The sequence below is a fragment of the Rhinichthys klamathensis genome, unplaced genomic scaffold, assembly GCF_029890125.1.
Source record: "Rhinichthys klamathensis goyatoka isolate OS25496 unplaced genomic scaffold, OSU_Roscu_1.1 h1tg000452l_1, whole genome shotgun sequence".
NCBI classification, from domain to species: domain Eukaryota; kingdom Metazoa; phylum Chordata; class Actinopteri; order Cypriniformes; family Leuciscidae; genus Rhinichthys; species Rhinichthys klamathensis.
In genome coordinates, this window is record NW_026606944.1 from 1846547 (window position 1) to 1860828 (window position 14282).

A 14282-nucleotide genomic window follows, 5' to 3' on the forward strand; every position below is an offset into this window, starting at 1 on the left:
AGTGTGGTTTCTGTGACTCCTGTGTTTTTGATTAAATTCCTGTTTCCCGGTTCTCCTCGTGCTTCCTGGTTACCACATACCATTACAAAACGATTATATATCTCTGTTTGTAGGCTATCTGTTTATTAAAAAACACAGCACAAGATCTTGTAAAAAAAACAAGAATGAGAATGACTGAATATGTAAAAAAAAAAAAAAAAAAAAAAAACGAAACAGAATAGAACAAACTTTTAGACCAAAAAAATAAACTTTTTTTTAAAAATAGCCTATAGGCTACAGCAGATTCGGTTAAATTCGAATAAGCAAAACGTAATTATGTAAAAGTACATTTTAAACAGAATATAACCAATTTTTAGAGCAGAAAAGTTTATGAATCAAAAGTAAAAATAGGCCTATCTTGCAGTCAGTGAAAATAAATTGGGTGCAATGACGCTGATTATTTTGTACTACAACTTCAATAGAGGAATGAGACGATTGAAGAGTGCTTCTCTCGTGTGCGCATACACTGACTGCTGAACAACCGAACTACTGGGCATTTCTCTGTGAGAAAAGTCGTGGTCGAGTGGTAGAACTTAGGATTCAATAATTTAGATGACACGGGTTCAAAATCCCGAGTAAACACGGTCTACTGTAATTTTTTATTATTATTATTAATGCAGAGATCTGTCTAATTCTAAAACTCAGTTACACCATTTTATTTTTTGCCTATAGCTATTTATCAAATAAAATCTGAATAATAATTCCAATCGTAATTTCAAAAGCAGTTCTGTAAAAAAAAAAAAAAAGAAAATAAAACTTTATGGGGTTCCATATAGTTACAGAAAAGAGTTTTTAAAAACAAGCAAGGTGTGATTTGCCAGTGGGGGATTTCCCCCTTCCACAGTAATCAATGCTATAGCCTAATTCACCAATAGACCATATCGAATATATATATGTATATTAAAAAAAATGCAACACGCACGTTTAAACAACAAACAATAAAATCTGAACCAGCGCTTCTGCTCCTGTATTGAGAGATAGCATGCCGCGCGATTCAGTTACGACCCTGGTTCCAGTGGCCATAATACAGTCACGGCTTTACAAAATGGCACAATGCGTTTTGAGATGGTTTTGAACGAAATATTGAAGTTTATAATTCAGTGTTTTGGCACACCACGCCGAATGGCGCTACGCATTATTCTAAAATCAGGCTTTATTCTGGCATGTTGAATTAGAGATCGACAAACGCGGCGGCGCTTTCACTTGAATTTATTTTTCTCATAACAGCTAAAACAACTTAATAGGCTACTCCGTAATTTTTGGTCATACAGATAAGATATCATCTTTTAAAACTGTAAAAGGTCTACTTTTATTCAGTACACTCACAATAGGCTAATGACAAAACGTTTTCTGTCGTCTCTGTTAACTGCGCGTCAAAAAATGTCTAAATCTTTAAATGTGAATAAATATGATCTGATTATTTAATACATATGAAAACAAATTGAGGATCTACTCAAACGTGTGAATGAGCGCTTCCCAATGAGGAAAGGACACGAGTGAAAATATCGCTCTAATGATATGAAGCTAAATCGCCCTGAATTTAAATGATAAAATAATTTCAAACATAATTGTCGAAATGTTACAATATTGATTAATTCAGTTCAGAATTATTCTATAAATGCTATTTAGTTTAACAAAAGCATGAATAGGCACTGTGGTTCGAGATAAAAAATAAAAAGCTTAAAAAAAATACCCCCGTTTTATCCATTAATTGAATACTGTGTAAACATGAGCTTGTTTGTATTTCGTTTTGCTTTGAAAAAAGCGGGCCTAAACCGAAGTAGCGTTTTAATTATTCAATAATTGAAATAATTAAATATTTTGATAAATGTTTATGACAGAAATATTACTACATTGCCCATACATATCAACTGTCACTAAAAATCAGTGGTAAAACGTCAGGAAATGCAAATTTTTTATAGCTGGCAAAGTGTAATGGTGCGAGTCAATGCGTAAGTTTACATTTTAATTACTGTTATACAGTGTTGTTTGTAATTAATTACTAAGTAATCTAAAAACTATAATTTAATTAAAGGGATTACTCCGTAATTTAAAGTCAAATCTGATGTAATTGCATTAAATGCTGCATAGACTGTAAAGCAATTCTGTATGAAACAATAGTGGATTTGACAAATTTTAAAAGATATATTTTTTAAAGAATAATTCATGCAAATGTATAATGTTTATTTGAAAGCATTAAAAGTGCAGTTTCTTGTCTCTCCTTGTATTGTTCAAGTGGTTGAAGTTGATATGGGATTTAGAAAGTATTAGTAATAAGTAGATCAATACTTTCTGGAGATAGTAATTATTGCATTAATCTAATTACACTGTTGAAGATATCATTTGTAGTTAGTAATATAAGTAACTTGCCCAACTGTTATAATATCAGAGGTGAAACTGGAAGAACAGTAGCCTATGTTATTCAACCTAATTTTAATGTTCATGTAGGTGCAATCCTGCAGGTGTTAAAAGAACATGGCAGCAGCTGAAAATGAAATATAAAAACATAATTCAATCAGGTAAGGCTTGAGCATATCATGGTTGTAGTCTACCTGACTTTACAAACATTTGACATATAAATAACTAAATAGCATCCAGTGTCTAGCAGTGCAGCAGCATTTTTGACATGAGTCTAAATGTTCATTCTCATTTGACTACTCGGACAACAGAAAGAAGGCAGAGGCTCGCAAAACGGGGGGAGGACCTGCACCACCACCTCTGACAAATGCAGAAGAGATGGCCCTGAGCCTGAATGCTGGAAGGCCAATGGCTGAGGGAATTCCTGGACGGACTTCATCAGAGTCAGTCACTCCAGAAGATTTACGTGCCTTCATAAAATGTAAGAGGTCTATGTGTTTTTTTATATATATATATATATATATATAGGCTATTTGTGATATTTCCATTTATTTTACTTTGGGATGGGTTTTTCGTTGGTCCCAACAGATTCTGATGGTAAAATCTGTCTTTTGGAGGCTCCTGTCCCAACAGAACCACAGGCAGTTGTAAGTAGCCTACTCAATACACCAGAAATTATGACAAATAGTGTAAAGTTTACTCAAATGCTCATCTTTACAGGATGATGGGGATGAAGAAACAGTTTCTGCTGCCATAGTTTAATTCTGTAGAATTTTAGAACTACATTATGTAACTGTAATCTACTGTATTTTCAGTTGCCAGTTAAGGAGTTATATAGACTTCTTCTTATTAAAAAGATAGAAAAAAACAGCAAAGAACTTGTATACTTGGACCGCCAGATCCAAAAGGCAGATCTAGAAATCGAGATTCTGAAACTAAAGCTAGAGGTGAGTGCATGGTCACAGGTGAATTCTAAGTATTGAAAATATATTAATCTTTTTTTTTTCTTTCTTTTTTTTCTATGTGTAGGAAATAAAGAACACCATATAAATTGCTGTGATTTTGTGTTTATTTATTTTTATTTTGTGGTTGGTTGTGATGGTGGATATGTGTATTAATCTGTGAAGACATTTCGGCATATCGTATCCCGGACTATCCTTCCATCCTGGAAATCTGCGGGGTTGATGGGGTCTTCCTCTGGGTCTTGTATTTGTAGGGCAGGGTGTTGCTCCCCACTAATTATGGCAATATTGTGGAGAACAACATATGCCACAATAATGTCGCAGGCCCTTTCAGGGGTTACCCTGAGGTGACGTAGGCACTGGAAACGTGCTTTCAACAGGCCTATGGTCATCTCCACCCGGGCTCTCGTCCTGCAGTGTGCCACATTGAAGCGGCACTGAGGGCCTGGTTCAGGTTCTGGGTAAGGGGTAATTAGTGTTGGTCGGCATGGGTAACCCCTATCTCCCAGCAGAAAGCCATCAATCTCTCCTCTAAGAAAATTCACATTGCTTTAGAAGTTCTCCTGTAAATAGTGCATACATTGAAATACGTGCATTTACTTACCCCTTTCCAGTCTGTTGCTCAGGGTTGACTCACAATACATTCGTGAGTCATGAACCGAACCGGGCCACTTGGCCTCCACATTTGTAATGAGATGTGCAGCATCGCATATGATCTTGACAGTGCAAAGAATGAGGCATGTTATAGTATTGTGATGTAGTCTTTGACCATTAGAAACAGTAGGCTGTCTGTGTACCTGCACATTAATACTGTGGATGGATCTCCTGTTGACATAGTCAGCTTCATTTTCGGAAGGTGCAATGATGGGAATATGTGTGCCATCAATGCATCCAACCACATTCGGAAATCCTAAAAGGAATTCTAATTATTAGTTTACTTCCAGGGGTCGCAGCAAGATATTCTTAACTGAATGTCATTCATCAAGTTAGCCTCATTTAAACCGATTTATACATCACTGACCTGCAATCCTGTGAAACTCCTCTTTGATGGCTCTCACGGGTTTGTGCCCAGGAAACAGCACAAAGATTCTCAGAAAGCGCTTAAGAGCGAGGCACACTTTCCTTACAACTCTGCAAACAGTAGCCTTACTGATATGTTCTGCATCCCCGATGTTATACAGAAAACTACCATTTGCAAAGAAACGTAATGCAACGCAAAGCATCTGCTCGGATGTAAGAGCACGGCCGCGATGGCTGATGTAAGGATGGATGAGATTATGGATGTATCTTATTGACTGTAAAGAAAAACGGTACCGCTCTAATAAAAATGAATATGGATATGACAAAAAATCCACTCTGGGTCTCAAAACCCTCTCCCGACATAAATGTAACTCCCTACGGATCAATGCAGCCTCTTCATCCACAGGATCGTCCATAAAAGGACATGCCATTTCATTCACTTAATTTGATGGGCTCTGCGTGACTGAAATGTGCGCAATGAATGAATGTAGGTGTTTAAATACCACTTCCTCTTCAAAAAAGGGGAGGAGACCGAAAGAAACTCTGGGTTTCCCGAAGAAAACCTGCTCCCGACCAGGTTAGGTTCACAGAGTAAGTTGCCATGGTAACTGACTCTGAGTATAAGTTACCTCTCTTTCAGAAACGGGCTTGACTTACCCTGCTTTCTCAGGTTTGACTTGCCTCCCATTCTGAAACAGAAAACCCAGAGTTTCCCTCATTTCAGGGTTAACCTACTCAGAGTTTTCACTTAACCTTCTTTCTGAAACAGGCCCCAGGTGTGCTGGTTAACTGGGGTTGGAGCTCAATTCTGCAATCAGGACTAGATGGCAATAAATACTGAAAAGAGGGAGGACAAACAACATTTTAATGGTATAAACCTAGTTTAAAACTTTTATTCACGAATATGTACAATAATATCTGAGAATGTAGGCTCCATATGACACCTCTGTACTGATAAATACTGTTAAGTGGGTGAGGATCATTTCATTTAAAAAATGTGATACCCAAAATATTAACCCTCTGGGGTCTAAGGTGTTTTGGGGTCCTTGAGATGTTTTGACATGCCCTGACATTTGTGCTTTTTTCAGTTGCTTATAAACATATTAATGGCACAGGTGAAATTACACTCTATTTAGCACAAACAGGGCTACCATAATATGTGAGCAACATGTATGTACATGTTTGTATTTCTGAGAGAATATTGTTTAGTCCAAATATAAATGAAAGTCAAAAGCACATTTTTAAAAAAATAACCTGGAAACAAATCCTGTTCAAATAGGCTATATTGGCCATTCTACAGAATTGGTTCAAAGTTAGATTTGGAGACATCTTGGAATTTTTATTTTATTTTTTCACAAATTTTGTGTGCATACAAATAGTATAATATCCAAGGAAAACATTTCTAGTAATTGTGCAGTTAATTCTCATACTGTATTTTCAGAAAGTTTTGGAATATATTCTCTCCCCAAATGTCACTAATAAAAAACAATAATAAATCATTTTAATGAGAAGGCTTATACCTATTAAGATTTTGTTTACATCTACCTTGTAAATGTTTTTTTTTTGCTATTTTATTACAAAGTTTTCACATGTAAATCAACCACAATTACAATTTTAACAATATTTCAAGTGTAATCTTTCTTTTTTAAAAGTATATATTTTATCATACGTATTTCAAAGTTAAGGATTCGTTACTTTGAATATAGCCTACATTGGAACAAACACTATAATAACATCTTAGTTGATGACTTATATTTATACTTACATATGTTGATGACTATATATTTAACATATGAGCAGAAATTGGCGAACAAAAGCTTATTTGATGTGGCAGTAGTCTATTTTACAGTAAAAACTTTATAATCCATCCAAAACTAGTCAACGAAATGTTGTCTTTCATATTTCGTCTGTAACATATCGTTTTTATGATATATTAGGGCATATAAATGTTAATTTGCAGTTTAATACGTTGCCAAAGACATTTTATTTCAACTTATTTCAGTAGATTTATACTCATCTGAGTATAGCAATATAGTTTGGGAAAAGCTAAACTAGTAGGCCTAGATGTGTTCATGTAAAAATAACATGTTTACTAATGTATGTGTCTGTAAACAACAGCGCGCATTTGTGCCTTTCATTCATTCACACACAGAAACGCGATTCAAATTGAAAGTCTTTTTGCGGTTTACAGACACTATTCCATATCGCGATTAGAACAAAGATCTTAAGAATAAAGAACTTACTATTCACATTCCTTGGATCCGTTGCTCCTCGAAGATAAACTAAACAAGCACTTCTGAGGTAAATTTTCCAGGACTATTATTACGATAGTACTATTCCTCACAGCGTAGCAAGACAACGTAAAGTTCAGGGTATATGCAGGAATTCTGAAGTTAATTTCAATACATTTTTAAAACTTTTTAAAGACCTTCTCAAAATATTTTAAGACCTAATCGTCACTTCAAGTTCCAATCAGCAACAAACCTTTAACTTAATAAACAGTTGTAGTTTGCTTTAAGTTATTATTTTGATTATTATTATTATACAACCTTTTTTCTTTTTTTTTTACAGTGTGGAGGTGATGACCTGAGGGTGGATGGAGGTGTAAGGCCTGATGGGACTGCCGGACCAATTGTCATCATCCTCATCTTTACTGGACAAAATCACTCACCTAAATGTATAATATACAAGCACAATCAATGAGTTAAAGCATTTTAAAAACAGTTGATTAAAAATGAAAATATATTTAAACAAATATGTATATAAAAATATACATTTTGGACAACGGGTGATACCACTATACACGGGGTTCGTACACATTTCCACCAGAGAATTTCCATGACTGATCTATATACAGTATGACTACACTCTGGATACCAGAGAGACCCACACATAGATCCTTAACATCTGTTCTAACACCCCATACCCCCTTTAGGCATGCACACTTCCATTTGCATACATCTGTTTCCCCCCCTAAACATGTGATTGTAACTTATTAACTGATTACATTTAATATTCTGTATTGGCTATATCTGTTGTCTACCTCCCACGTTTTAACAACTTTGAGCCAAATATACTTAACAAAACTCCCACAAAAATTCATCATCCATTTAGTAGTAGTAATTCAAATAGCCTCAGCTCTTTCTGCGCTTCCCCCTTCCCATATTCTCTGTAGAATCGGACTCGGTTTGTCCATCTGTGTTCTGTTCCTACTCGACTAATTTTGTGCGGGCAATTTCATACATTGCTGTGGGAGACATATGATTGGCAATTAGTTTCATTCAGAGCAAATTTAAACCGAATCAACAGTGAACTCATCATGTCAGATAATATCATACACATGGACACATTACCGACTCTTGACAGTCAACTTGTATGCCGCCCAGGCAGTGTGAGGGTCCTGTTGCTCTGTGACCGCCTTTGCCATGTTGATCCTTTGCTTGTGGCCAGTAGCATTCATCCTCCTCAGGCCCGATAAACCATTTTGTCGGTATAACTGCCAATCCTCCACCATTTATAAATTCAACTATCGCGGAAGATAACATGAAAAACAAATACATACATAAAAATACATAAATTCATAATTAAAACAAACAATAAAAAAACAAATAAATAGCACACTAGTGCAGAAGTGGCAATGCCACGTGTATCCAGTCTTGAGTGGCAACAACACCATTTTTGTTTTTAACTCCTCCACAGGTAACAGCTGCAAGTGTTCAGATAAATTGAAAACAAAAAGAATTCCAAGACATGATGAGTCCATTGGATAGGTGGAAAAGCATTTGACAGTTTCGAAGAAATTACACAGGACTTTAAGAGTTCCAGAATGAAGTAGTAGTAGTATACTTTATTATCCTCGGAAGGAAATTTGTTTTGGACTACATGTTGCTGCATATACATATAAATATACAAAAATAAAAATAAAAAAAGAGGAAAGACAGTTGATTTTACAAATTTAAAATTAATAAGATAAACTGTTATTCAGCAGTCGTACAGACACAGGAACAAAGGAATTCTTATACCTATTTAGTTTGCACAATGGGACTCTATATCTTCTGCCGGAGGGGAGCATTTCATACTGTGAATACAAAAAGTGAGTTTGGTCCCCCACGATTTTCTGTACCTGATTCCGAATGCAATTTTCATATAAATGTTGGAGATTCAAATATTCCTCGTGTCCCACTGTTTTTAGTGCTGTCAACACCAGGTGTGCTAATTTAGATTTAAGCTGTATAGATAGGTTCCCAAACCATACTATAACACCATACTTAACTATGCTTTCTAAAACAGCTTTGTAGAACAACATCATAATTTTCTTATTAACCCCATAAAAACGTAATCTACGTAAGAAGTACAGTCTCTGGTGCAGCCGGGTGCAAACCCATTCCGTGTGAGTTTTCCAAGTAAGTGAGCTGTCTATATAAACACCCAAATACTTGTAAGTTTGCGTTTGAGTGATGTTTTGGTCATGTATGACCACTTGATGATGGTCACCTATACATTTTGGATCGAATATAATCTCCTCTGTTTTCTTTATGTTTATTATTAAATTATTTTTATCACACCAATCAACAAACCGGCTTATTTCTGGCTGGTAGATGTTTCCTATGTTATCGTCTCCATAGAGAAGACTTAAGATGGCTGTGTCATCTGAATATTTAAAAATATAGTTTTTTGAATGCTTACTTGAACATTCATTTGTAAAAAGAGTAAAAAGAATTGGTGAACTGACACATCCTTGTGGGACACCTGTGCTAATCTTTGTTTGTTGAGAAAGACAATTGTTTACTTTAACACACTGAGTTCTATCAGTTAAAAAAGATGAGTACCACTTTGTGATAGCTGGGTTTACACTCAGCTGCTCCATCTTAGAGATTAACAAGGGCGTTTGGATGGTGTTAAAAGCAGAGCTAAAATCGATAAAAAGTAAACGGGCATAGGCTTTGTGATTCTCTAGATACTTCAGAATTAGGTGCATAATGCTGCTAATAGCATCCTCAGTTCCCCTCCCCTGTCTATAGGCAAACTGTAAAGGATCTAAATTGTTAGCAACCTCTGTTTTTAACATTGACACAATACAGTTTTCAAAACATTTCATAATCACAGACGTTAACGCGATCGGTCTAAAATCATTATTTACTACGGGCTTGGCTATCTTCGGAGCCGGTATGATCACAGCCCTTTTCCAGAGGCTAGGAACAATACCGGTGTCCAAAGATTGTTGAAATATAGGGACCCATACTGGAGTCAGTTCATCTGCAAAGTTTTTTAAGATGTAGGCTGAAATTCCATCAGGGCCTGCCAATTTCTTAGGGCAAATGTGTTTAAAGTAATGGTTGATCTGATTAGCATCAATCTCCAACTTTTCTTTAAAAACACCAGAAGACTCCACATCACTAAAACTATTTACAGGAGTATGACTGCTCTTCTCAAATCTTAAATAAAAATGATTTAAATCATTTGCTTTCTTTAGATCATCAGTAGTAGATACATATTTCCTTGAAGGCTGCATATTTGTTATGGATTTCATAGAATCCCAAAGCTGTTTAGGGTTACACATATTTAGCTTGTTCTCCAGAAGTTCTTTATGTTTATTCCTGGCCTCACTCAATAATCCATTCAATTCCTTCTGTGCCAAACTTACTGCAGGACGATCATGATTACGAAAGGCTAGTTTCTTTTTATTAATACAGCGTTTAATTTCCTTAGATATGTAGGTCTTATTGTTAGCGTTAGTGATCACCTCTTTTTTGGGTACTACATTATCAGTACAAAATTTGATATAATCTGTCGTTACCATGGTAGATTCATCAATATCATCGCTATGAAAAACTTCCCAATCAGTACAAAGAAAACAACCTTTCAAGGATTCAACAATGTCATTCGACCACACATTAACGCTCTTAATCACAGGTTTGTGTCTTTTAAACAGAGTCTTATATGTTGGAATTAAGTACACAGTGTTGTGGTCAGAATTAGACAGAGGAGGAATTGATCTGGAAGTGTATGCTTCTTTTATGTTCCCATAGCATTTGTCTAATATCTTATTATGTCTTGTATTGTCTTTAAGATACTGTTCATACCCAGAGAGGGCAGACTCCATTATACAATGATTAAAATCACCGAGAAAGGAGGTTAAGTGAAAACTCTGAGTATGTTAACCCTGAAATGAGGGAAACTCTGGGTTTTCTGTTTCAGAATGGGAGGTAAGTCAAACCTGAGAAAGCAGAGTAAGTCAAGCCCGTTTCTGAAAGAGAGGTAACTTATACTCAGAGTCAGTTACCATGGTAACTTACTCTGTGAACCTAACCTGGTCGGGAGCAGGTTTACTTCAGTAAACCCAGAGTTTATTTCGGTCTCCTCCTCTTTTTTAAAGAGAAAGCTGTGTTTAAACACCTCATTCATTCTTTCGGTACATTTATTCATTGCTGTTTTTTTCCAATTTTTTTTAAATAAGATGAAGTCTATATAACTTCTTAACTGGCAACTGAAAATACAGTAGATTAGAGTTACATCATGTAGTTCTAAACACATTCTACAGAATTAAACTGTGGCATTCACTGAAAATCACTGAACTGTGTTTATCTGTGCACCAGAAGTTGATGGACCTTCCTCCTTCTGTTCTTCCACACCCTGGGGACAGGGGGAGAGATAAGAATATCCGTTTATACTTAGAAATAAACTTAGATTCTATAGGCTACTCTACATAAATAATGTGAAGAAATTTGAATGTGTAGATTGTTTGATGTGTAGACACATAATATAAACATTTCCTAGTAGGTCTCTCTGTGGCAGCAGAAACTGTTTCTTCATCCCCATCGTCCTGTGAAGATGAGCATTTGATTTAGCACATTTTATAATACTATTTGTCATAATTTCTGGTGTATTGAGTAGGCTACTTACAACTGTCTGGGGTTCTGTTGGGACAGGAGGCTCCAAAAGACAGATATTACCATAAAAATTGGTTTGGAGCAACAAAAAACCCAAACCCAAAGTAAAATGTATGGAAATATCAAAAACAGCCTATATAAAAAATAATACATATGTAGACCTCTTATACATTTTATGAAGGCAATTGAATCTTCGGGAGTCACTGGCTCTGATGAAGTCCCTCAGCCATTGGCCTTCCAGTATTCAGGCTCAGGGCCATCTCCATCTCCATCTCCTCTGCATCTTCATCTCCATCTCCATCTCCTCTGCATCTTCATCTCCATCTCCTCTGCATCTTCATCTCCATCTCCATCTGCTCTGCATCTCCATCTGCTCTGCATCTTCATCTCCATCTCCTCTGCATCTTCATCTCCATCTCCATCTCCTCTGCATCTTCATCTCCATCTCCTCTGCATCTCCATCTGCATCTTCATCTCCATCTCCTCTGCATCTTCATCTTCATCTCCTCTGGATCTTCATCTGCATCTCCATCTGCATTTTCATCTCCATCTCCTCTGCATCTCCATCTGCATCTTCATCTTCATCTCCTCTGCATCTTCATCTCCATCTCCTCTGCATCTCCTCTCCATCTCCATCTCCTCTGCATCTTCATCTCCATCTCCTCTGCATCTTCATCTCCATCTCCTCTGCATCTTCATCTTCATCTCCATCTCCTCTGCATCTCCATCTCCTCCTCCTCTGCATCTCCATCTCCATCTGCATCTTCATCACCATCTCCATCACCATCTTCATCTCCTCTGCATCTCCATCTCCATCTGCATCTCCATCTGCTCTGCATCTTCATCTCCATCTTTGTGAGCCTCTTCCTTCTTTCTGTTGGCTGAGAAGAAGTCAAATGAGAATGAATATTTGATTGTGTTAATTAGACATATATCAAAAATGCTTTTGCACTGCTAGACACTGGATGCTATTTAGTTTTTTAATATGTCAAATGTTTGTAAAGTCAGGTACCCTACATCCATGATATGCTCAAGGCTTACCTGATTGAATTATGTTTTAATATTTCATTTTCAGCTGCTGCCATGTTCTTTTAATGCCTGCAATTAAAATTAGGTTGAATAACATACTGTTCTTCCAGTTTCACCTCTGATAACAGTTGGGTAAGTTATTCTAAAATAGTTATTAATTACTAACTACAAATGACATCTTCAACAGTGTAATTAGATTAATGTAATAATTACTATCTCTAGAAAGCATTGGTCTACTTATTACTAATTACTTTATAAATCCCATATCAACCTCAACCACTTGAACAATACAAAAAGAGACAAAACTGCACTTTTAATGCTTTCAAATTAACTATACAATTGCATGAACTATTCTTGAATTGACCAAAGTGTGTAGAGGGAGAAGGTAACATTAAAAATATACCTTTTAAAAATGTTATGTTAAATCGACTATTGTTTTATACAGAATTGTTCTATGCAGTATTTAATGCAATGACATCATATTTAACTTTATATTACAGAAGAATTAAGAGTAATCCCTTTAAAAAACTAAACTAATTACACCCAACACTGTATAACAGTAATTAAAATGTAAACTTACGCAATGACTCGAGCAACTATTTTCTCCCAAACTAACTCTCTCGATCGCCGCTGCTGCTGTGTTGCTTAAAAAAAATTGTTTGCGTACTGCTGGTGAGAAATATGCAGACCTCTTTTTGTCTGGCGCTGTTACCATGGTGACTCATAATATCTGCGCTCCATTGATAATGGCTTTTTATAGTTGTGGTGCACGCGCTTAACTCAGAGTCAGTCAACTTAGAGTTGATTGAACTTACTCATTTCAGCTGTTCTGTAACCGAAAACTCAGAGTTTCCCATCTCAGGGTAAGTCAACTCAGAGTTCAAGTTTTAACTCAGAGTTGGTTGAACCTCCTTATTGAAACGGACCCCAGGTGTATGTTGAAGTTGAACTTGAATACAGTCTCTTATGATGCTCACGGCATTTGCTGCTTTGCCCGACGGAGGGACGTACACAACACAGATCAAAATGTTCCCAAACTCTCTGGGTAGATAGAAAGGTCTCAAACTTAAACACAAGAGTTCAATGTCCGGGTTACATACCGTGGATTTAACTGTCGTATGGCTGCACCAGCGGTCATTTACAAACACACAGGTGCCACCGCCTCTGCTCTTCCCCGAGGAGACAGATCTATCCGCCCGAATAAGAGAAAAACCTTGTACCTCTATCAACGAGCTGGGCATCTCAGGGCGAAGCCAAGTTTCAGTAAGCATCAGAAGACCTGCTTCCCGGTACTCGAAGCATGCTTTAGCTTTGATGCGTAGTTCTTCTATCTTTTGTTGTGGAGATCTGACGTTGCTCAGGATTATTGCAGGTAACGGCGGTCTGCATCCTCGTCGACGAAGACGCTGTCTGACACCACCTCTGTGATCTCTTTTCCGCCGGCGTTTGCTTTCCACCCTCTTGGCTCTCAGGAAATCCGTAAGGTCCACAGGCAAATTGTGATCCACTGAACGGTACAGAAGCAGATCCTCTCTTGTGTATGATAGTGTTTGGTCGTTGCTCCTCCTGGACGCCATTGTGTGCGAGTAACAGACTGATGCCAGGTACGCGATAAACAACCCAATAAAGAGCCATATGAATATCGCCATATCGACTTACTTTAGAAACTGACCGATCTTAAAAAACAAAACAAAACAAAAACAAGTATCTTATCCTCTCAAACACTTAACACTTAAGGAATGCCAGCAACAGCATGAGTCCGTGTCGCCAGCCGTGCAGCGCCACCGGAAGTTCTAGAGAATTGGGTTTAGAATGAAACAAGATGTTCCGCACAGAAAAACAGTCATCGCCGCGATGAGCAAACATATGAGCAAAAATTAGCGAACAAAAGCTTATTTGATGTGGCAGTAGCTTATTTTACAGTAAAAACGTTATAATATATCCAAAACTAGGCAACAAAATGTTGTCTTTAATATTTTGTCTG

General features: G+C 36.8%; 1 protein-coding gene across 1 annotated transcript; it reads right to left on the bottom strand.

Moving 5' to 3' along the window:
* Positions 1–3471: 3471 nt before the first annotated feature.
* On the bottom strand, positions 3472–13947 carry LOC130071669 (putative nuclease HARBI1). The gene is made up of 5 exons (XM_056236527.1): positions 13519–13947; positions 4381–4459; positions 4157–4281; positions 3964–4075; positions 3472–3888 (listed from the first exon to the last, which is right to left on the bottom strand). Exons 1-5 carry the CDS (start codon positions 13945–13947, stop codon positions 3512–3514), a joined length of 1122 nt encoding a protein of 373 aa, XP_056092502.1. The 3' UTR covers positions 3472–3511.
* Between the last annotated feature and the right edge of the window lie 335 nt (positions 13948–14282).